Source organism: Pongo pygmaeus, chromosome 5 (genome assembly GCF_028885625.2).
Source record: "Pongo pygmaeus isolate AG05252 chromosome 5, NHGRI_mPonPyg2-v2.0_pri, whole genome shotgun sequence".
NCBI lineage: Eukaryota > Metazoa > Chordata > Mammalia > Primates > Hominidae > Pongo > Pongo pygmaeus.
Genome location: NC_072378.2, coordinates 109,078,247 through 109,102,339, shown reverse-complemented (window position 1 = coordinate 109,102,339; position 24,093 = coordinate 109,078,247). Strand labels below are relative to the sequence as shown.

The 24,093-nt window shown below is 36.1% G+C and overlaps 1 protein-coding gene across 6 annotated transcripts in view; it reads right to left on the bottom strand.

Annotated features, from left to right (window-relative positions):
* CEP57L1 (centrosomal protein 57 like 1) overlaps positions 1–24,093 on the bottom strand; it is a 74,265-nt gene that overhangs the window by 14,516 nt on the left and 35,656 nt on the right. For 4 of the 6 annotated variants that reach the window (XM_054490026.2, XM_063667059.1, XM_063667060.1 and 1 more), the window contains 5 exons: positions 8,247–8,409; positions 6,688–6,867; positions 5,221–5,342; positions 1,566–1,682; positions 204–281 (listed from right to left, as the gene is read on the bottom strand). In XM_054490026.2, the coding sequence (XP_054346001.2) occupies positions 204–281; positions 1,566–1,682; positions 5,221–5,342; positions 6,688–6,867; positions 8,247–8,409 (660 nt within the window). Of the gene's footprint in view, positions 1–203; positions 282–1,565; positions 1,683–5,220; positions 5,343–5,387; positions 5,510–6,687; positions 6,868–8,246; positions 8,410–24,093 lie in introns of those variants that run through there. The other 2 variants (XM_054490027.2, XM_063667061.1) reach the window with 2 other exon arrangements.

Genomic DNA, 24,093 nt, shown 5'->3' with positions numbered 1-24,093 from the left:
TGTCAGAATTTCAAAAGATTAAAAGACCTCTTGGTAATACATCCATGTATCATACTGGCTGACTGAGAATTTCATTATTATAACAAAAAGACAATTTAGGAAGCAGAAATTAGAATCTAGAACATAGGCTTCAGTTAATGAAAATAAAAATATAACAAAACATATATGGTTTACTGTGATAGATTATATAGTGCTATATTTACCTCAGAAGCTTTGTCTTGAAATAGCTTACGTTGATGTTCTTCTTCCTTAAGTTTTTCTTCTAAATGTTTAATCTTGTCCTGCAAAAGAGTAAAAACTAAGATTGTTATATAAAAACTAGAGCCAAATATCCTTTGTTTCTTTTCCAAACAGAGTCTTGGGGGTCTTGATTCTTAAGAGTTTGGCAAATTAAGGCAGAAAATAAGAAAAAGAAATGGCACAAGATGTTAAGATTTTTCTTGGCTTTCTTCCCACTTCTTTCTTTGCTTCTTTACCTTCTATTACATACAAGGAGAACAAAGGGAAAGCAAAGAATATACACACACACAGGCTTTATTAACTTCCAGCAACAAAATCATGATGATGAAACTTTTAAGGGTACTAAAGGTGTAGAAGGTCAAACAATTATAGTCTTGGGTCTCAACGTTTCATTCAAAACATAAAAAAAAAAATTCTACTATTTGCATATATGTGATAAGAGTGTACTTTTGGGAGAAGAGTGAAAAGACAAAATAGAAATATACAATGTGGTCCTTGTTACTTAAGAGCTTATACAGATTGAGGATCCCTTATCTTAAGTGTTTGGAACCAGAGATATTTTGGATTTTGGAATATTTTCATTACTGGTTCGGTATCCCTAATCCAAAAATTCAAAATCCTATATGCTCCAGTGGAACATTTCTTCTGAACATTATTATTAGTGTTCAAAAAGTTTTGGATTTTGGAGTATATCAGATTTTGGATTTTTGGATTAGGGATACCCAACCTGTATTGTATGAAAAGAAAAAAAGAGCAATATTCATAAAACAATAAAACAACAAAGCAAGGAAATAACTTGACAGGCACCATATATACATATAACCTTATATATGTAAGTATTATGTCTTACATCTGTGGTGTGGTTCAGAATAGGAGGACAGTACTATTTCAAAGGGAGAACTTCTTGAGTGTTGGAGAGTTCAAGGAGGACTTCCTAGGGGAAGTATGACTGTGAGAAAACCCTATAAAATGGAAAGGATTTGGAGAGAAAAAGGATGAAGAGGGGAACTAGTATAGGCTTAATTTGACTACAAGTGGTGAAAGACAATTTTTCAATACCTTTAGGTAAAGTATCTCACAAATGAAAATATCCTGCCATATTAGAAGTCAAAATTACAATTTCACATCAAAAGACAGACAGCTCATTCATACTGTGACAGAACACATTAACTTTTCACTCTATAGGTGAGAATTCATATCTGGATTATAAAAAGTTGTAAATGAAGTTTTATAAATCTAAGATTTACTCTACATTCACAGAAAACACCAATTATGCTTAACACTAAAGATTTACTCCTGTTGTCATCACTTCAAAGAAAGCTTACCTCAGCAGTTTTCTGAGTTGTTGTAAGTCTAAAACACTCTTTTTCTAAGACATCAAGCTTTTCAAGTTTTGCATACAGCTTCATCTGATCTTGTTCTTTTTCCCTCTGAAGCTGGGCCTAGAAAGGATAAAAAATAACAACCCTGAATTTGGCAAGTAATGCCAATGGAACAAGAATACACAATTTTTGAGAATTCAAAACACAATATAAATATCTTAAGAAACATGTACATAAACACACATACTTCAGGTGCTTACAAGCAAAAAACAAGAAAATCAAATACTTTTTGTTATTTATTTTTTTCAATCTTAAAGTCATAATTTTTTAAATTTAAATTTAATTTTTTTTTTCTGAAAATCAAACACTTTTAAGGAGCAAATGTAACACGCAAAAAAGGCCAGGCGTGGTGGCTCATACTCGTAATTCAAGCACTTGGGAGGCTGAGGTGGGAGGATTGCTTGAACCCTGGAGTTTGAGGCCAGCCTGGGCAACATAATGGGACTCCTCCTCTACAAAAAACTTAAAAATCAGCTGGACATGGTGGTGCATGCACACCTGTAGTCTCAGCTGCTTGGGAGGCTGAGATGAGAAGATTGCTTGAGCCTGGAAAGTCAAGGTTATGGTAAGCAGTGACTATGCCACCGCGCTCCAGTCTGGGCAACAGAGTGAGACCTTGTCTCAAAAAAAAAAAAAGCACAGATTAGATGTGTTATATTAGCATCAGTGAAACAAACTCATTTATGCATCTTTGTATAGAATATAAATTAATTCTATTATGGAAAACTTTTCTTTTCTTTTCTTTTTTTTGAGACACAGTCTTGCTGTTGCCCAGGCTGGAGTGCAGCAGCAGGATCTTGGCTCACTGCAACCTCTGTCTCCTGGGTTCAAGCGATTCTCCCTCCTCAGCCTCCCAAGTAGCTGGGATTACAGGCGCCTGCCACCATGCCCTACACTAAGTTTTGTATTTTTAGTAGAGACGTGGTTTCACTGTGTTGCTCAGGCAGGTCTCGAACTCCTGACCTCAAGTCATCTGCCCGCCTTGGCCTCCCAAAGTGCTGGGATTACAGGCGTGAGCTACCAAGTCTGGCCTAAGAAAACCATTATTGACAAAACCTGTATTAAATAGTGTTATTTACAAGGTGACCAAACATACTCATTAACTTACCCTCTCTCTAACAAAGAAAAGCAGCTATCAGAGGAATAAAACATAAAAAGAACACGGAGAAAAGGAAAGTTATACACACACACACACACACACACGCACGCACATCTATATGCTATTTTGTAATGGCATTTATAACCATACCAATGTAAAGTATTAATAATAGGGGCAACTGTGAGGGAGCAAGAACTCTTTCTATACTATCTGCTCAGTTTTCTATAAACCTAAAATGGTTGTAAAAGATAAAGTCTAGGCCGGGAGTGGTGGCTCACGCCTGTAATCCCAGCACTTTGGGAGGCCAAGGTGGGTGGATCACCTGAGGTCAGGAGTTTGAGACCAGCCTGCCCCAACATGGCAAAACCCTGTCTCTTCTAAAAATACAAAAAGTTAGCTGGGTGTGGTGGCGGGTGCCTGTAATCCCAGCTACTTGGGAGGCTGAGGCAGGAGAATTGCTTGAACCAGGGAGGCGGAGGTTGCAGTGAGCCAAGATTGTGCCACTGCACTCCAGCCTGGGCGACAAGAGCAAAACTCTGACTCCAGAAAAAAACAAAAAAGATACAGTCTATTAATTAAAACAAAACCAAAAACAATACCAATAAACAGAGCCTTGGTAACCTGTGGTTTAATAACATTTAGTTGAAGTCCCAGAGAAGAAGAGAGAGAGGTGGGACAGAATAATTATTTGAAGGATAATGGTTGAAAATGTTCCAATTTAATGAAAAATACTGACAGATTCAAGAATCTCAAAAGGTTCAAGCATTAAAAAAAACACTTAGCAACATATTGTTGAAAACCAGTAATAAAGGGGAAAATCTTAATAGCAGCCTGAGAAATGATGACACATTCTGCATAGAAGAATAAAGAGAAGAACTCTGATTAGAAACTATGAGATCCAGAAGGCAACAGAAACAAAATCTTCAATGTGCTTAAAGAAGAAAAGATGTCACCTAGAATTCTATATCCAGCCAAAATGTCTTTCACAAATGACAGTGAAATAGACTTTTCCAGATAAATAAATGCTAAGACAATACTTAGCATTCTGATATTTTCCTTCAGACTGAAGAAAAATGATATCAAATGGAAAACAAAATCTATACAAAAATAAAAAGCACAGAAAATGGTAAAAAATATATATTTTTGTTTCCTAATTTTCCTGAAAGGATAATTGACCATTTGAAGCAAAAATAATAATGTATTGTGGGTTGTATGGCAAATGCAGAAATAAAATGTATGAAAACTATAGCACAAAGGGGAATAAGAGGAACCATACTGAAAGAGGATCCTACATTATATGTGAAATATTTTAATACAGATTTATGGCAGACTGTGATTAGTTAAGAATACACATTTTAGTTCATAGAGCAGCTATTAAAAAGGATCATAATTTGTTTCAATATCAACTAGAGAAAGACTTTCATCTTATTCTTCTTCAGAATACTTTGGCTGTTCTTGGACCTTTGCTTTTCCATATAAATTTTAGAATTAAATTCTCTAGTTCCTTAAAAATCTGTTACGTATTCGACCCATCAAAATCCAGTATTGATTGGTACTTTTACCCTTCTGCCAAGAAAATGCAAGGATATTAGAACACTTTAAACTACTTTACTTCTTCCTAACATATAAGCCATTGTTCTGATGAATTTTAATTCTTTATATTTAAACTATACAAAGCATTATTATTGTTGCCTTACATACTATTCATTTAGATTTATCCACATATTTATCATCTTCATTGCTCTTCATTCCTTCCTGCATCTCTGACCTTCTACCAAAGGTCATTTTCCTTCTGTCTGATGTCCTTTAGTGTTCTCTTTAGAGTGGACCTACTAGTAACAAATATATCTCAGTCTTTTTAGTCTTAAAATGTCTTTATTTCTGAAGGATACTTCCCCCAGGCATAGAATTCTAGACCAGTACTTATTTTCTTTTAACACCTTAACTCTATCAGTCCCTTGTCTTCTGGGTTCAGTACTTTCAGTTGAGAAGTCAGCTATCACTTTAATTGTTGTCTCTTTGAGTGTAATATTTTTTTTTCTGGATGCTTTTAAGATTTTCTTTTTTTTTTTTTTGAGACAGAGTCTTGCTCTGTCATCCAGGCTGGAGTGCAATGGCATGATCTCAGCTCACTGCAACCTCTGCCTCCCAGGTTCAAGCGATTCTCCTGTCTCAGCCTCCTGAGTAGCTGAGATTACAGATGCCTGCCACCAAGCCCGGCTAATTTTTGTATTTTTAGTAGAGATGGGGTTTCACCATGTTGGCCAGGCTAGTTATTTTACTTTTTAATACATTTTGTAACATTCTTAGCCATTATCTGTTCAAATATTGCTTTTCCCCTATTTTCCCTTTCCTTTCCTTTTGAAACTCCAATTACACGTAAGTTAGACCTCATTCTAACATTATGCCTCCTTTGCCTTTGAATTTTCCCATGAAATTAAAATATTCTTCAAAAACATACAAAATTATATTATCATTCCTTATAGAAAATATGCTCACCTGTTGTTCTAGGATCATGTTCTTTTCTCGCTCTACATTGAGAACCATTCTCTTTGTATATTCTAGTTGCTTCTCTAGAAGAGTACAACGAGACTGGGCTGAGCTTAACTGTATACTTATATCTATGAAAAAGACTTATTATCATTCCTTATAGAAAATATGCTCACCTGTTGTTCTAGGATCATGTTCTTTTCTCGCTCTACATTGAGAACCATTCTCTTTGTATATTCTAGTTGCTTCTCTAGAAGAGTACAACGAGACTGGGCTGAGCTTAACTGTATACTTATATCTATGAAAAAGACAAAATAATAACCAGTCAATTACCTGATTATCATACAGATCAGAGATTTGGTAATCACAAGAAATGTACTATGTGAATTCAATCAAGAGCTAAAAGTTCAAGGCCTCCTTTATCTCTGAGTATTGACTCTCCCAGAGTTATGAAAATACATTTGTAAATAGCTCATTAATTACACAGAACTGGTTTAATATTGTCTCCTCCTAAAAATCCAGAGGGCACACTTCTGAAAGAGGAGGATGTCAGTAACTTGTGGGATGATAAATACCCTGGTTGTTGTTGGAAATAACATCATCTGGAAAAACAGAGGCTGAAAGTTTCTTACCTATCAATATATTTCTTCTCTTTCAGGAAACTCAAGTATATGCATCTACCACTCTCATTATCCCCTGTTCTTGACTGCTGGCAGAACAGTTAATTCCACAGCAGAAAGCAACCTATTTCTAATCCTTTAACTCTTTACTTTCCTTACCCCTTTCTTCTACTTTTGTCCAATTACCTCAGAAATATTTTTCTCCCCATTTCTTCATTTTACTTCTAAGTTGAAACACAAACTTGAGCCTTGTTTATGAGGATGAGTGTAGTGTAAAAACGAAAAAGAAAGTCTTGTTTTGAAGTGAAATTACATAAAAGACTTATGTTCTAAATTTCTAAAATTTTTCATAATTTCCACAGAAGGCTCCCCCATTTGCCTATGTCTTCTAATTAACCTTGCTTTCCTCTCAAGTTAAATAAAATTCTTTTGTATTCATTTTTATTGGTTTTACATTGTTTAATTGCTAGTGTTGTTCTGTACTTCAAATTCTAAAGTTTAGTGTTAACTGCAAATACAAATAAATAAAATAAAAAATAAAAATTCAATTACAGGTTAAATTGGAGTTTGTTGGCTATTATGAAAATATTCTAATTTTTAAACACAACTTGTCTAAAATCTTAATTTTTCCTTTAATTTCTAGAATTTATGAATTATGATAAGTTAGATATGATAGAGGTAAGTTCAAAACTGTATATTTTTCTCACAAATATCAAAAGGTCTGAGAACAAAGTCACAAAGTTTGAATATATATAAGAATAAAGATATCTGAGTACATCGACTTAGACTAGGTTTATTATGTTTGAACTGTAAACTCTGGTAACCCCTGGTTTCTGAGAACTACTGCATTTCTTACCTTTTTTCTGCTTTATCAGCTCCTGGTGTGCCAGATTTCTCTCATTTGTTTCATTCTCTAAGGCCTTCTTATACTGTGCTGCTTCTCTGGAAAGAATGTTCAGGTTATCTTCAGCTTGTGTTCTCTCCAGCTCTAAACGATGAATTTTTTCCTGAAGAGTTTTTAAGGCTAAAATAAGAGCTATTGAAAAAAAAAAGTTGATATTTTAAGTGAAAGTTTCTGAACACTTACAATCAAAGTAACATAAGAAAAATAAGCAGTATATTTTTGTTACTGAGCCAGAAAAATGTACAAGTAATGCATATTCTTCAAAAAATGAAAAATAATGACTAACACTTTAAAGAGGCATACATTTTCTCTCTATCATATCTTGTAAAAACACTATATCTATTATTGTATTTAGTGATTTCTAAGACTGAGAAAGGTAATAACCACAATTTTAATTTAATAAAATAAATATTTTCAAATGAAAGGACTTAAAGAAGACAATGTACAGTCTGGGGAGCATAAGAGTCTAAATATGAATAAAGAACATTAAAATATAATTTCTACTAATTAACATGGCAATTTAGGTTTAAAGTTATAGGTTTTTTTCCTCAGTTCTTGATGTATTCCGTTTTAGTCAAATCACACATATTTACTGTTTCTTTGTCCATGATGCAATATTAAGAACCAGGATAATTATAACCTAATGGTTTACCTGACGTCAGACCTGAAAGATAATAGTATTCTATACTACTGTGACTTATATTCAACTATATTAATATCTTCATGATTCAGATAAGTTCAGAGTTTTAACTGTCATATAGTTTATATCAAATCAGAAAGATGCTTGCTAGAGATTACCATTTGGTTTTTATAAATGAGATAAATAAATTATATTTATTCCTCTTTACATGGTATCTGTAGCTGACGCATTTATTTGCATTATTATTTCTTATAGTTTATTCCACAAAACTAGTTTATTTATTAACAACAATCATTATTATAGAAGATTTAAAAAGTAGGTGATATCAGCATCTTAGAAAGGAATTTGCACAGCTTAAAATATGCCTGGAGTAATAAAATGTTTTCCTAATTCAATTTTAAGATCCTCCTACATTTCTATTTTAAACGTTAAAATACTAGTATTTTGTAGTTACTCTGATATACTGGCTTCCTAAAATATTTTCAAGAATAATTTTGGATATATGTAATTTCTGAGTCTAATTCTTGAATAAGAAGCAATTCCATTTAATTCACTAACATTCTAATCTAGTTTAGGATTCCAAATCTGACCTTTTATTCTTCAAAGAGTATTTTCCTGTTTTCAAATGATGTTTTTATGATAACTCTGTGATATGTGTCCAGCTGGTTATATTAATCTTCATTTTATGGCTGAAGCAGCCAAAGTAAAAAATGTCAAGTAATTTGTCTAAGTTCATAGAAACTTTTAGCAACAGAATCAAAATTAGGAGTTTTGTTAAGATTAAATATGCAATCATATTGTATTCTACATAAATATGAAAAGTTTTTTATAGCATGTTTTTACCATTCTTCAAATTTTATATCAGCATTACCTTGGCTATTTGGACTATGAAGTATCTTAGGAGAGGTAACTTCTAAGTTCGCAGGATGGCAATTCTGAGATGGTTCATTCTGGGTGAATGAGTGAACAAATACTCTTTCTGGAGGTTTATGATAGCTTCCTACTATACTATGCATTAATTCAGAATCCATTATCTGTAGAGAATAAAGGAATGATATAATATAGTATCATTCTTTCCTATTTTAAGGGTGAATGCATTATACAAAAATTCAGGGGAAACTTTAACAACATAATCATATACTGTGGAGTTGTATCTTTATGAACTTAATTATAAATTCAACTCTAATAAGCTTGGCAATAAAAGAAAGAAAAGTTACTATTTCTTGTGTAAGTAGTACTGACAATTCTGCCTGATTTTCAATAATCATATACCCTGCAGTAAATCACTCATGACATGAGTGATTTGAATTTACTGGTTTCTCAGTTACTCATAAATCCCATATACCTATCATAGTCTGAGCACCTCTCTATAAGCAGTGTGACTCCAGGATTTAAAGAGAAGGTACATATTCTAAAAGACAACTGAGCTTTTAAACACAAGCCAACAATATACACTAATTCTCTAATACTGATTGTTGAATTCTAATGTATGGCTTCCTAAGGGATTTTCAAGGGTAATTTTGGATATATGAAATATCGGAATCTAACCTTTGAATAAGACACATCTCTGCTTAATGTATTACCATTTTAATCATTTTAATCATCTAGATTAGAAAGTTTCCAAATCTGAAGAATCTAGACTACTTAGTTTTGTTAGTCTGGTTTTTATTTTGTTGTTGTTTTTGTTTTGGTAAGAGAGCCCTTTTAACCATTTTAGCAGGTAATTTTTGGTATAAAATTTCCAAATAATTTTATTTTCCTTTCTGCAATTTAAATATTTTAGAAATGTACTCTATTTTTTAATAGATTCTAGTCAATGTTAATTAAATTAATTCATAATCACATAAGGTGATAACTGCTCACAAAAAAATAACTCACTGGAAGAATTTTAAGCAAGAAAGCTTGCTTCAAAATGTAAATCCAAGAATTACACTATAACATTAGCCTATTTTGATTTTTGACAGTTGTACATTTTCCATGATTTCACCACCTCCTCAATTCACAAGGCAAAGGCAGGCACTTCCCAGGATTATATTTTCTGGAAGGGCAGAAGGCACACTTCACTTCCTAGAATTTTGTACTTCAGCCATTGCCATGATTGGCAATCTCCTAGAACATTCTGATTGGTCTAAATTAGAGGGTATAAAGCCTAAGGTTTGCTAAGATACTTGATGCTTTTTGTTCTTGCAAGGTAACCATATTTTGCTATTGTGATTAGTACCAGCTATCTCAGACACTGCCTGCTCCCCATGGGATACCGCATCTATCTAAGTTGTTGTTCCCTCAAAAAACAAGAGATCAACATTAGTCACAGCTGGCTCACTATAAAGTGGAGGTAAGGCCCTAAAGTATGTAAATCCTGAAGATGGTTGTACATCTTCAGAGAAAGGTAAGTTGTTAAAGCTATCCCAAGAACACTGGAGCTACTCAAGAAATCTGACTTAGTTTTCAGCTCCGGGTGGGTTTCTCCAATGACAGAAAGAATGAAATTTTGCTATTCGCCACTACACACTGAAGTCCTTGGGAGGTCTCTGCTTCCTCTGACCTAAGTATAATATTATTTCACAAACCGGATTTTGTACCAATTAAAAAACTGGTCCAAATTTGAGGTTTTTAATGTATATGAAATAACGACTAGTTAGAAGATTGCCAGTAAGTTAAAAAGTAGACTATAGTTTATTTAAATTAAATGTGTAGACACATATTAAAGTGGGCACAAGCGGAATAACCCACTGATAGGATAGAAACAAGATGAAGAAAAAGAAAACAGTAAAGAAACGAGAGGACAAGTTATGTTGTGACACAGAGCTCAGAGATTCTCATTGTAATGGGATCTCAGCTTAACCCTTATAATCTGGTCCTGTGTTGTAAACAAGTGCATAAGCCTACTAGAAGCTTATTTATATAAAGCACTGAAGCATCCTGGGAGAAAAACTCACTCTGAAGGAAGGTGAAATAACTACAAAAGGCTTGATCTAAAATAAAAGACTTAAATGACTAAGGAGAGGAGGAGTGATTCTGAGTAGACTATGGTGGTGGTCATTCTAATTTATCTCTGACCTAGTGCCATGGACTCATATGTGGGTTCTAAAAAGAGAGAGAGTTCAAATAAAAACTGAGAAATGTTTCACCAATATTTCTATAAAATATCAAGGCATTAGCTTCCCTGCTTTGTGTAAGATGTTATATGACAATGGAGGGGGAGTCAGATTGCTAACACAGTTTTGGTCCCTTTCTGGTGCATCAGTTAGTAGTATTCAGTGAGAGTGAGAGAGAGAGAGAGAGCAAGAGAGACAGTGAACAAGAGTGAGAAAGCGAGAGAGCAAGAGAGAAACAGAGAGAGAGCACAGATGGAAGGGACACATTCATGGGCGTATATGAGAAATATTTCTAGGGAAAAATTTCTGAAAATACAGAGAAGTACCTAAACCACAATCTCTAGGATTCAGGTATTTCTGATACCAGACTTAGCTAGCTGTTGGTAACTGAAAAGACCTCAAGAATTCTTATGGAACATTTTATAGGTGTCTTCAAGTAAGGGCAAAAGGCTATAAAATGTGAACCTCACTTGTATCAAGCCTGAGAAACTCAGGTTTTACCTGGAACCATTCTTTTTTTTTTTTTCTTAAAATTTTTATTAATTTTTTCTTTATTTATTCTAACAACAAACAAACAAAAAATGGAATACATGTGCAGAACGTGCAGGTTTGTTACATAGGTATACACGTGCCATAGTAGTTTGCTGCACCTATTGACTCGTCCTCTAAGTTCCCTCTCCTTACCACCCACAGGCCCTGGTGTATGTTGTTCCTCTCTCTGTGTCCAGGTGTTCTCAATGTTCAACTCCCACTTATGAGTGAGAACATGCAGTGTTTGGTTTTCTGTTCCTGTGTTAGGTTGCCAAGGATGATGGCTTCCAGCTCCATCCATGTCTCTGCAAAGGACATGATCTCATTCCTTTTTATGGCTGCATAGTATTCCATGGAATATATGTACCACATTTTCTTTATCTAGTCTATCATTGATGGGCATTTGGGTTGGTTTTCCTGAAACCATTCTTGACAGCTTGTGAACAATCAGGGAAATTACTCACTGTTTTTATGGTTTACAAAATTAAGATACCCCAATTGGCTGCAACTAAGAACCCATTGCATAAAAAAACTATCCCCCTAAAAAGAATGCTCTAGACACAAACACTTTACTGCAAAGCATTTTTACTTTTTATAGAGGAAAACACTTATTCCATAGGACTGCTACAGAGACGACATTAGGGGGCAGTCAGAGATACTATAGAAGACTTTTGAAATAAAGGAATCTCTGTTTGCTATAACTGCTAATTCTTCCAAGTTTGGATTTTCCTTAGAGAAACTGAAGAAGGATCAACAGCTCAGTTTCTTTGATCTGTTTTTTTCTTTATGTATGCATCTATGCTAACTTACCTTAAGAGCAAACACAGTAAAGCCTGGACTAACTCTTTTATTTTTTAATGTATAGTACTTCAGGAAGTACTATAACTTATTATATCTTATTATTATCTTATTATAACTGAATAAGATAATTTGTGGCGGTGGAACTTACTTATAGATATCCTATAATAATTACATAATGTATTATTTATAATATAAAATCACCAAAATGTTAAGATGTGACAATAAAAACTGGTCAATAGAAACTAGTAAATACACGAATGTAACATAAATACTTCAATGGGATTCAACTATTCATTTGTTGATCATCCAATAAATGATGCTAGAAAAACTGGGGAAACACTTTGGGAGGTGGAGGTGGGCGGATCATGAGGTCAGGAGTTCGAGACCAACCTGGCCAACAGTGAAACCCCGTCTCTACTAAAAACACAAAAAATTAGCCGGGTGTGGTGGCGGGCGCCCGTAGTCCCAGCTACTCAGGAGGCTGAGGCAGGAGAATGGCGTCAACCCGGGAGGTGGAGCTTGCAGTGAGCCGAGATCGCACCACTGCACTCCAGCCTGGGCAACAGAGCGAGAATCCATCTAAAAAAATAAACAAACAAATAAATAAATAAACTCTAAAAATTATTTTAAGAAATCAGTGACTATTAAATAACCTTAGAATAGGTAAGATATTCTATGTTTAAAAGTAACAGAAAAATAAAGGAAAAGATACAAAAGCTCTGTTAAAATTAATACAACATATAAGGCTGGGCGCGGTGGCTCACCTCTAATCCTAGCACTTTGAGGGGCTGAGGCAGGTGGATCACGAGGTCAGGAGTTCGAGACCAGCCTGGCCAGCACGGTGAAACCCCGTCTCTATTAAAAATACAAAAATTAGCCAGGCATGGTGGCGCGCACCTGTAGTCCCAGCTACTCGGGTGGCTGAGGCAGGAGAATCGCTTGAACTCGGTAGGCGGATGTTGCAGGGAGCCGAGATCGTGCCATTGCACTCCAGCCTGGGTGACAGAGTGAGACTCTGTCTAAAAAAAAAAAAAAAAAAAAAAAATACAACGTATAAAAATTATAAACAAAATTGAATGGCAAAAGACAAACAAGTAATTAAGTGCAATGAAGAACAAAGGGTTAATGTTAATATGGAAAGGGCTTTTGTAAGTCAAAAGAAAACTACTAACATCATAATAGAAAAATGACAAGTGGCAAGTGCCTGTAATCCCATCTACTTAGGAGGCTGAGGGAGGAGAATCACATGAACCCGGAAGGCGGAGGTTGCAGTGAGCCGAGATCATGTCACTGCACTCCAGCCTGGGAGACAGAGTGAGACTCCATCTCAAAAAAAAAAAAATTCAGCCAGGCGAGATGGCTCATACTGTAATTCCAGCTACTCTGGTGGCCGAGGCACAATTGCTTGACCCAGGAGGCGAAGGTTGTGGTGAGCTGAGATTGTACCACTGCATCCTAGCCTGAGTAATAGAGTCAGACTCTGTCTCAAAATTTTTTAAATAGACTGAAAATTCCAGACGTGATTCATAAGTTTTAAATTGTGCTCCGTTCTGAATACCATGACAATGAAATCTTACACTGTCCAGCTCCATCCTGCCCAGGATGTGAATCATCTCTTTGTCCGGCATTTCCACACTGTAGACGCTACCTACCTGTTAGTCGTTTGGTGGCCACCTTGGTTATCAGATCAACTGTCATAGTATCACAGTGCTTGTGTTCAAGTAACTCTTATTCTACTTAACATTGGCACCAAAGCACAAGAGTAGTGATGCTGGCAATTTAGATATGCCAGAGAGAAGCCGTAAAGTGCTTTCTTTCAGTGAAAAGGTAAAAGTTCATGACTTCATAAGAAAAGAAAAAAAAAATCACATGCTGAGGTTGGTAAGATCTACAGTAAGAATGAATCTTCTATCCATGAAACTATGACGAAGGAAAAAAAATTGTTCATAGTATATATAGAGTTTGGTACTATCTGTGGTTTCAGGCAACTGAGGGTCTTAGAACATACCCCCCATGGACAAGAGGGGACTATTGTATGTAGTTTCTGTAAGCAAAATATGTATTTGATAAAAGGTGGTCATACTTATCTTAAAAGAAAACAAGGCAATACAATTTTTAACATTTCAAACAAGGCAAACTCCCTTTAAGGAACAATAGTTAATGCTGGCAAGAAAGCACACATACACAGCTGACAGGAATATAAATTGATAACACTTTTCTGGAAAGAAATTGAACAGGATATGTCAAGGACCTAAAGAAGTTCATGTTCTTTGATCAGTAATTATTATAGGAATCTCTATTAAAAAAGAATCAAAGATGTGCACAAAAATTATTATAAATGTCATCACTTTAGCATTATTTATAATATCAAAAATTTTGTCTTGATACCTCTCTCTCACATCCCATGTTGAATCTATCAGGATACATACTAGCTCTACCTTTCAAGATATATCTAATATCTAACCAGTTGGCCTATGCTACCATCCTAGATTATTATAAGAGATTCTCTCCTAGTTCCTCAGCAATCTGTTCTTCACCCAGCAACCAGAATAAGCCTTTTAACATAATGTCACATCATGTCATTAATCTGCTCAAAACTCTCAAAATGGCTTCATGTCTTACTCAGAGAAAAAGCCCAAGTCCCTACAATGATTTAAGAAGACATATATGAATTGGGTCCCCCACTCCCCAACTCTGACTCTCCTTCAGTCTCCCTTTTGTTCAGTCCTCTCCAGCCCCACATTGTCCTCCCCACTGTTTCTATAATAGTCAAACATGCTCCTGCCTCAGGACTTTTTACTTCTGGTTCCCACTGCCTGGAACACTTTTCCTTCAGATATCTGCATGGCTTATTCTCTCCCTTCAGGTCTCTGCTCAGTTGTCACCTGCTCTGTATCTGCTGACCATTCTTTATAAAACACTAATCCTATTTCCCTCCTCAGCAGTTTCTATCCCATTTCTCTGCATTTTCTCCATTGAATGCAGACTTGTTTTGTTATTTGTCTTCTCAATGTAAGATGTAAGATCCATGAGGGCATGGGCCTTGAGTGATTTGTTCCCCACTCTATCCATAATGCCTAGAATTGTACCTGGCACAGAGAAGGTATTCAAAAATACTTGTTGAATAAATAAATATCCCAACCTAGCAATAACTCATTACATGACAATCATATACTGTAAAATTATACAGCCATTAAAAGTATGTTTTGAGGCTGGGAGTGGTGGCTCACACCTGTAATCCCAGCACTTTGGGAGGCCAAAGCGGGCAGATCAGTAGGTCAGGAGTTTGAGACCAGCCTGACCAACATGGTCCAACTCCATCTCTACTAAAAATACAAAAATTAGCTGGGTGTGGTGGCACACACCTGTAGTCCCAGCTACTCAGGAGGCTGAGGCAGGAGAATAGCTTGAACTTGGGAGGCAGAGGTCGCAGTGAGCCGAGATGGGGCCACTGCACTCCAGCCTGGGCGACAGAGCGAGACTCCATCTCAAAGAAAAAAAACAAAACTTATGTTTTGAAAGTCATGATATAACTAAGTGAGAAAAGATGGGATACTAAACTATACAAAATTATAACTTAGTAAATAAAACAAAATCAAAATGGAAAAAATGAAAATACACATCTTAAATATATTACTATTACAAACAAAAAAGGTTTAAACATATTGACTTTATTAAAAACAGAGTTTTTACTATACTTCTAGAATACAACTTACGAAAATAATGAAAGATATTACAATGTTTAAAGATACAAGTTTTAGGCCAGGCGCCATGCCCCACACCTATAATCTCTGCACTTTGGGAGGCGGAGGTGGGCGGACTGCTTGAGACCCCAGGAGTTCAAGACCAGCCCGGCCAACATGGAGAAACCCCGTCTCTACTAAAAATACACTGTAGGGCACAAAGGTGCACATCTGTAATCCCAGCTACTCAGGAAGCTGAGGCAGGAGAATCACTTGAACCTGGGAGGTGGAGGCTGCAGTTAGCTGAGATTGTGCCACTGCACTCTAGCCTGGGCGACACAGCGAAAGACTCTCTCTCAAAAAAATAAATAAAATAAAATACAAGTTTCAGAGCAGACTTCTTTCGTTCAAACTGAAGCACTGCTGTCTGACCCTGATCAAATGTTTAACTTCTTTGTGCCTCAAATTCCTCATTTGCAAAATAAAGATAAAAATGATATCTTTTTTTGTTTTGTTTTTTTTTTTATTTATTTTTTATTATACTTTAAGTTTTAGGGTACATGTGCACAACGTGCAGGTTTGTTACATATGTATACATGTGCCATGTTCGTGGGCTGCACCCATTAACTAGTCATTTACATTAGATTTATCTCCTAATGCTATCCCTCCCCGCTCCCCCCACCCTACAACAAGCCCCGGTGTGTGATGTTCCCCTTCCTGTGTCCAAGTGTTCTCATTGTTCAATTCCCACCTATGAGCGAGAACATGTGGTGTTTGGTTTTTTGTCCTTGCCATAGTTTGCTGAGAATGATGGTTTCCAGCTTCATTCATGTCCCTACAAGGGACATGAACTCATCATTTTTTATGGCTGCATAGTATTCCATGGTGTATATGTGCCACATTTTCTTAATCCAGTCTATCACTGTTGGACATCTGGCTTGGTTCCAAGTCTTTGCTATTGTGAATAGTGCCGCAATAAACATACATGTGCATGTGTCTTTGTAGCAGAATGATTTATAATCCTTTGAGTATATACCCAGTAATGGGATGGCTGGGTCAAATGGTATTTCTAGGTCTAGAACCCTGAGGAATCACCACACTGACTTCCACAAGGGTTGAACTAGTTTACAGTCCCACCAACAGTGTAAAAGTGTTCCTATTTCTCCACATCCTCTCCAGCGCCTGTTGTTTCCTGACTTTTTAATGATTGCCATTCTAACTGGTGTGAGATGGTATCTCATTGTGGTTTTGATTTGCATTTCTCTGATGGCCAGTGATGATGAGTGTTTTTTCATGTGTCTGTTGGCTGCATAAATGTCTTCTTTTGAGAAGTGTCTGTTCATATCCTTTGCCCACTTTTTGATGGGGTTTTTTTTTCTTGTAAATTTGTTTGAGTTCATTGTAGATTCTGGATATTAGCCCTTTGTCAGATGAGTAGGTTGCAAAAATTTCCTCCCATTTTGTAGGTTGCCTGTTCACTCTGATGGTAGTTTCTTTTGCTGTGCAGAAGCGCTTTAGTTTAATTAGATCCCATTTGTCAATTTTGGCTTTTGTTGCCATTGCTTTTGGTGTTTTAGTCATGAAGTCCTTGCCCATGCCTATGTCCTGAATGGTATTGCCTAGGTTTTCTTCTAGGGTTTTTATGGTTTTAGGTCTAACATTTAAGTCTTTAATCCATCTTGAATTGATTTTTGTATAAGGTGTAAGGAAGGGATCCAGTTTCAGCTTTCTCCATATGGCTAGCCAGTTTTCACAGCACCATTTATTAAATAGGGAATCCTTTTCCCATTGCTTGTTTTTCTCAGGTTTGTCAAAGATCAGATAGTTGTAGATATGTGGCATTATTTCTGAGGGCTCTGTTCTGTTCCATTGATCTATATCTCTGTTTTGGTACCAGTACCATGCTGTTTTGGTTACTGTAGCCTTGTAGTATAGTTTGAAGTCAGGTAGCGTGATGCCTCCAGCTTTGTTCTTTTGGCTTAGGATTGACTTGGCGATGCGGGCTCTTTTTTGGTTCCATATGAACTTTCAAGTAGTTTTTTCCAATTCTGTGAAGAAAGTCATTGGTAGCTTGATGGGGATGGCATTGAATCTACAAATTACCTTGGACAGTATAGCCATTTTCACGATATTGATTCTTCCTACCCATGAGCATGGAATGTTCTTCCATTTGTTTGTATCCTCTTTTATTTCATTGAGCAGTGGTTTGTAGTTCTCCTTGAAGAGGTCCTTCACATCCCTTGTAAGTTGGATTCCTAGGTATTTTATTCTTTTTGAAGCAATTGTGAATGGGAGTTCACTCATGACTTGGCTCTCTGTCTGTTATTGGTGTATAAGAATGCTTGTGATTTTTGTACATTGATTTTGTATCCTGAGACTTTGCTGAAGTTGCTTATCAGCTTAAGGAGATTTTGGGCTGAGACAATGGGGTTTTCTAGATATACAATCATGTCATCTACAAACAGGGACAATTTGACTTCCTCTTTTCCTAAATGAATACCCTTTATTTCCTTCTCCTGCCTGATTGCCCTGGCCAGAACTTCCAACACTATGTTGAATAGGAGTGGTGAGAGAGGGCATCCCTGTCTTGTGCCAGTTTTCAAAGGGAATGCTTCCAGTTTTTGCCCGTTCAGTATGATATTGGCTGTGGGTTTGTCATAGATAGCTCTTATTATTTTGAGATGCATTCCATCAATACCTAATTTATTGAGAGTTTTTAGCAATGAAGGGCTGTTGAATTTTGTCAAAGGCCTTTTCTGCATCTATTGAGATAATCATGTGGTTTTTGTCTTTGGTTCTGTGTATATGCTGGATTACGTTTATTGATTTGCGTATGTTGAACCAGCCTTGCATCCCAGGGATGAAGCCCACTTGATCATGGTGGATAAGTTTTTTGATGTGTTGCTGGATTCGGTTTGCCAGTATTATATTGAGGATTTCTGCATTGATGTTCATCAGGGATATTGGTCTAAAATTCTCTTTTTTTGCTGTGTTTCTGCAAGGCTTTGGTATCAGGATGATGCTGGCCTCATAAAATGAGTTAGGGAGGATTCCCTGTTTTTCTATTGATTGGAATAGTTTCAGAAGGAATGGTACCAGCTCCTCCTTGTACCTCTGGTAGAATTCGGCTGTGAATCCATCTGGTTCTGGACTTTTTTTGTTTGGTAAGCTATTGATTATTGCCTCAATTTCAGAGCCTGCTATTGGTCTATTCAGAGATTCAACTTCTTCCTGGTTTGGTCTTGGGAGGGTGTATGTGTCGAGGAATTTATCCATTTCTTCTAGATTTTCTAGTTTATTTGCGTAGAGGTGTTTATAGTATTCTCTGATGGTAGTTTGTATTTCTGTGGGATCGGTGGTGATATCCCCTTTATCATTTTTTATTGCGTCTATTTGATTCTTCTCTCTTTTCTTCATTAGTCTTGCTAGCGGTCTATGAATTTTGTTGACCTTTTCAAAAAACCACCTCCTGGATTCACTGATTTTTTGAAGGGTTTTTGTGTGTCTCTATCTCCTTCAGTTCTGCTCTGATCTTAAATAAGATCAGAAAAATGGTATCTTAACACGGGGGGTCCCCAACCCCTGGTCTGTGGAATAGTATCCATTCTTGGCCTGTTAGGAACCAGGGTGCCCAGCAGGAGGTGAGTGAAGGTGAGTGAAGGTGAGCAAGCATTACCTCCTGAGCTCCGCTTCCTGTCAGATCAGGGCTGCATTAGATATTCATAGGAGTGCGAACCCTATTGTGAACTGCGCATATCAGGGATCTAGGCTGCATGCTCCTTATGAGAATCGAACTAATGTCTCATGATCTACAATGATCTGGGGTGAAACTGTTTCATCCCCAAACCATCCCCTTACCCCTGCCGCATCTGTGGAAAAACTGTCTTCCATAAAACCGGTCCCTGCTGCCTTAACATATAAGATTGCTCTAAGGATTAAATGAGACAACATAAGGTACTCAGAAAGATGTCTGATACATAGTAAAAGTTGATACATGTTAGCAATTATTATATTTAAGGGATAAAGGAGAAGAACAATTCAAAGATAATTCTCAGACGATCTAACTTGGCTACTGGGTAGATATTAATTTAATTAATTTACCAGGGACTAGTACTCAAAATACCTGAAGAACTACAAATCAGAAAGAAAACACAAAACCCAATAGAAAAAATAAGCATAAGGGACACTTCAAAAAGAGGAAGCATAAGTGGCTTATAAATATAGGAAAAGATGTTCAACCTCGGTAGTAGTCAGGGAAATGCAACTTAAAACCACAAACTAGCATTTCATATCCAACAGTTAGGCAAAATTTAAAACCGACAATATAAAATTTTAGAAATGATGTAGAACTATGAGAACACTAGTAAGTGTTGGCACATAAACTGGTACTAATTTTAAAACAATTTAGTATTATGGAATAAAATTAAATATATATTTCTTTACATACACATATATACATACAGATATTACAATCTAGCGAATAAGTCTTAGAGAAACTTTTACATATAATCACCAGGAAATACATTATTAAGAATATTTGTAGCAGCACTATTTGTAATAGCAAAAACTAGAAACAGCTGAAATGGATAAACAGATAAACTGTGGTATATTTACACAATGTCCTAACAAAGACAATGAATAACTGTGGTAAGGATTTCTATAAGGATGAATCTTAGAAAACTGTTGGGTGAAAAATGCAAGTTACTGAAGAAGAGTATCATACAATTTTTTGTTATTGTTGCTGCTATTTGTGTTTTTCAGAGATGGGGTCTCACTATGTTGCCCAGGCTGGTCTTATTCATACATTTAGAGTTCTAATTTTAAACACATTTCTTAGATCTTTAACTGTAGGAATTCTTCGAAGTTAATGTTTAAAGCACTTTTCTTCAGAGAAAACTTCTATTTTTTCTGCTAGGATCCTGAGGCACCCCAAACCAAAAGCATCATTAAACTAAACCTTTAGATTAAGATTATTTTTGCAAGGCGAATTTCAACTTCAAACCCACATGAGCATAGGATTGTGATGAGGATTTCTCAGGAAAGATTCTTTTTGTGTACTCCAATCAAAACCAAGGATGAGCTAGGCAGTGTCATTCTAAAGAGCAGGTTATTTTCCTTAAATTATCCACAGGGGATGATTCACACTTTGGGGATCTCAGCTTTATGTTGCAATGTCCAAACTTATAACTCACAATGCCTAGGCTCAGACTTCCTCTGTCCCATGCAAGCAGGACTACCTCTTTAAAGCCCAGGTTCTGGGCCATAAGGTATCAGAAGGCAACTTTAGAGGTAAAGAGGTTCTATGACTCACTTATCTCCACAGAATTGGGCCTTCTCATTATTTACAGCCTTGTATTTTCACCTTACTTTGCTGTCAACTCAAGCATACTTAAAAAAAATTTTTTAAGTATTTTATCCAGCATTTAAAAATGTGTTCTCTTACCAGAAGTTTCTCTGAACATCTAGTCTGCCATATTGCTTGAAACAAAATACTGTAATAGCTTTAGACATACTTTAGAGATACTAACTGCTTCAGACAAACCAGTTTTAGTTGCACACACAGAATGATATTTAGGCTTCAAAACAGGAAAAAGGAGTTTATATCTTTCCATTCCAGCTACAATTCTCAAAAGTATTCCATACTGTAAAGTATGTTCTTCTTCAATTACAGTAAAATAAATATTATCTGGTTAGTTATTAACTAGAGAGTTCACTAGCAGGATTCAGATAATAGAACAAACAGTAAACAATCTATAGGCTGAGAATAAGAAAAAGTATCAGAACCTAATTCATGTCTTAGGCACTATATATTCAACATTAAAAATATGCAATGACTTTATAGGAATACTATAGCAACCATCAAATTCCAGAAATTTAGAAGCAGTTTAAGTATTATTACACTTCAATGACATTCATGTTTAATGTATTAACAGTAGCAGCAAATCTTACATTTAATATACTGATCTTTTGACATTCAAATTGATCTACTTAATGTAATTTATAATTAACTTAAAAAACATTCCTTGATAGATACGAAAAATCATCATTTTGTAACCATCACAATAAAGGCTGATTTAGGAAAGAAGCATCAGTAGCTGCTAAATCCAGGGGATACAGTTTAATGAGGAGCAGGATATTTGCATGGTCCTAAAGTGTATTTCCCATAGAGTGCTTATAAGATGCAAGGAAAAACTAGTAACTGTATAGTAGAAAGACAAACAACACTCTGATAGGATGATTAAAATTAACATCACCTATGAGAGGTAGAAGGCCATCATGTGCCTCTGGATATAAACCTGGAGAAGGACGCAACATCACTTATGCAGTATTCTGGCCAGAAAGCATAACCTGAATCTCAACATGAGCAAACACCACATAAACAACAAATGAAAAGTGTTCTATTTTTCTTTAAAAAAAAAAAAAAAAAAACAGCAGAGAGGGGGTTGTTTTCTTAAAAAATGTCAATTTCATAAAAGACAATCACACTTCTGTATATGTATGCAGAAGAACTGAAAGCAGGGTCTCAAAGAGGTATTTGTATACCTATGTTCATAGCAGCACAATTCACCATAACCAAACGGCAGAAGCAAACCAAATGCCCATTGATAGGTAAACAAAAAGTGATATATACAAGCAATGGAATATTAATCAGCCTTAAAAAGGAAGGAAACTCTGACAGAGGCTTCAATTTTGATGAACCTTGAAGATATGATGCTAAGTGAAATAAACCAATCACAGAAAAGACAAACATATGATGCTTGTCTTATATAAGTTTGTCATATATGTGTTTCCACTTATATGAAGTATCTAAAGTAGTCGAACTTACAGAAACAGAAGGTAGAATGGTGGTTGCTGGGGAGGAGTGAAATGAGTTACAGAGTTTCAGTTTTGCCAGATGAAAAAGTTTTAGAGATTGGTTGCATAACAATACGTAGTAGGGGAGACAAATATGAGAAAAACAATCTTTGATTCGATGGGCTTGGTTCCATAACAAAAGCATATGCAGAACGCCATGGGAACACAAAGGAGAGATTAACACTGATTGATGGAGCGATAACTAACTTCAGAATATAATCTGAATATAATCAGAATATAATCAGAAATAATCTGAAATTACGAACAGTTTTGAAAGAGAAGTTTAGGTTAATATGGCAGAGTGAACATATATACTTATTTTTGCTCCCACTTGGAAACTCACTAAAATAATATTAAAACAATTTTTAAAGAAATTTTTAATTTTTAATTTTTAATTAAAAAAATTTTTTTAAAGAAAGATATAAACCTGCGAAGAGAAAGATAAGTAGAGGTGACAACAACAAAACTTTGGAAAATGGAAAACAGATGTATCAGTAGTAACAGGCTTAGCTAATGCAAAAAGGCAGACTCCTAACCCAAGTAAGAAATGTGACTTTTTAAATTTTACCCAGCAGGATCCTCAAATGGCTCAGGAATCAGCCACACCTCTGTAAGCAGTAGGTAAGATTGAGCTGGAAACTAGAGAACAGGTTGAAAGTTTAACGTAGAAGTAAATTATATGCCCAAATACCCTCTGCCTTTCCATGCAGCCAGAAGAGTACTCTACCTTCATCTGGGAAGATCAGAATTTTGTTTTGTTTCTTTCTGAGGAAGAAATTACAGAATATCTCTGGACTGGGGGACACTCAGCACAATTGAGGGAGGGGCACCAGACTGGAAGCTGGAAGACTGATCAGTTCCCAGAATGTCGGCAGTCTATATATTATTATATCCAAGTGAAGAAGTGAGGATCCGTTTTCTAGGAAATATGAATAGCTTAAGTTAATAAAGATACTAAAGGTGATAAAATGAATTGATTGGATAGATTTGGAGTTTCCAATTAGGTTTTTTGGTTTTTGTTTTGAGACGGAGTCTCTCTCTGTCGACCAGGCTGGAGTGCAGTGGTGCCATCTCAGCTTACTGCAACCACTGCCTCCCAGGTTCAAGCAATTCTGCTGCCTCAGCCTCCCGAGTAGCTGGGATTACAGGCGCCCACCACCACGCCCGGCTAATTTTTTGTATTTTTAGTAGAGACAGAGTTTCACCATGTTGGCCAGGCTGGTCTCGAACTCCTGACCTCAGGTGATCCACCTGCCTCGGCCTCCCAAAGTGCTGGGATTGTAGGCATAAGCCACTGTGCCCAGCCTTCAGTTAGTTTTTCAGTGCTCCACTCTTACACATAAGCTATCTAACCAAGGCTTACCAGACATTAGGAAAGACAGAGACCAAAGCAAACAAACAATAAGAGGTTTAGCAGGAACACGAAAACTGGAAATATACCATTAGTGAAGATAGAATGTATAATCATTGAGGATGACGATAGATCCTAGTGAATTTGTTTGGAGTACAGTGAATAAATTTTGGCTGTAAAAAACAGGCTAAAAATGCATAAGGGCCATGCCACAAAGGATTTTGTATATCACATCAAGGAGTTTATAATTTATTTGATTAGACCACAGGGAGGTAATTAAGGACATAAAAGGGAATAACATGACCAGGTTTGCATTTTGACAAGTTCATTCAGATGGCCTTAAGGTGAACAGACAAAAGGAGGAAGAAATTATAGGCGGATGGACAAATTAAGAGGTTT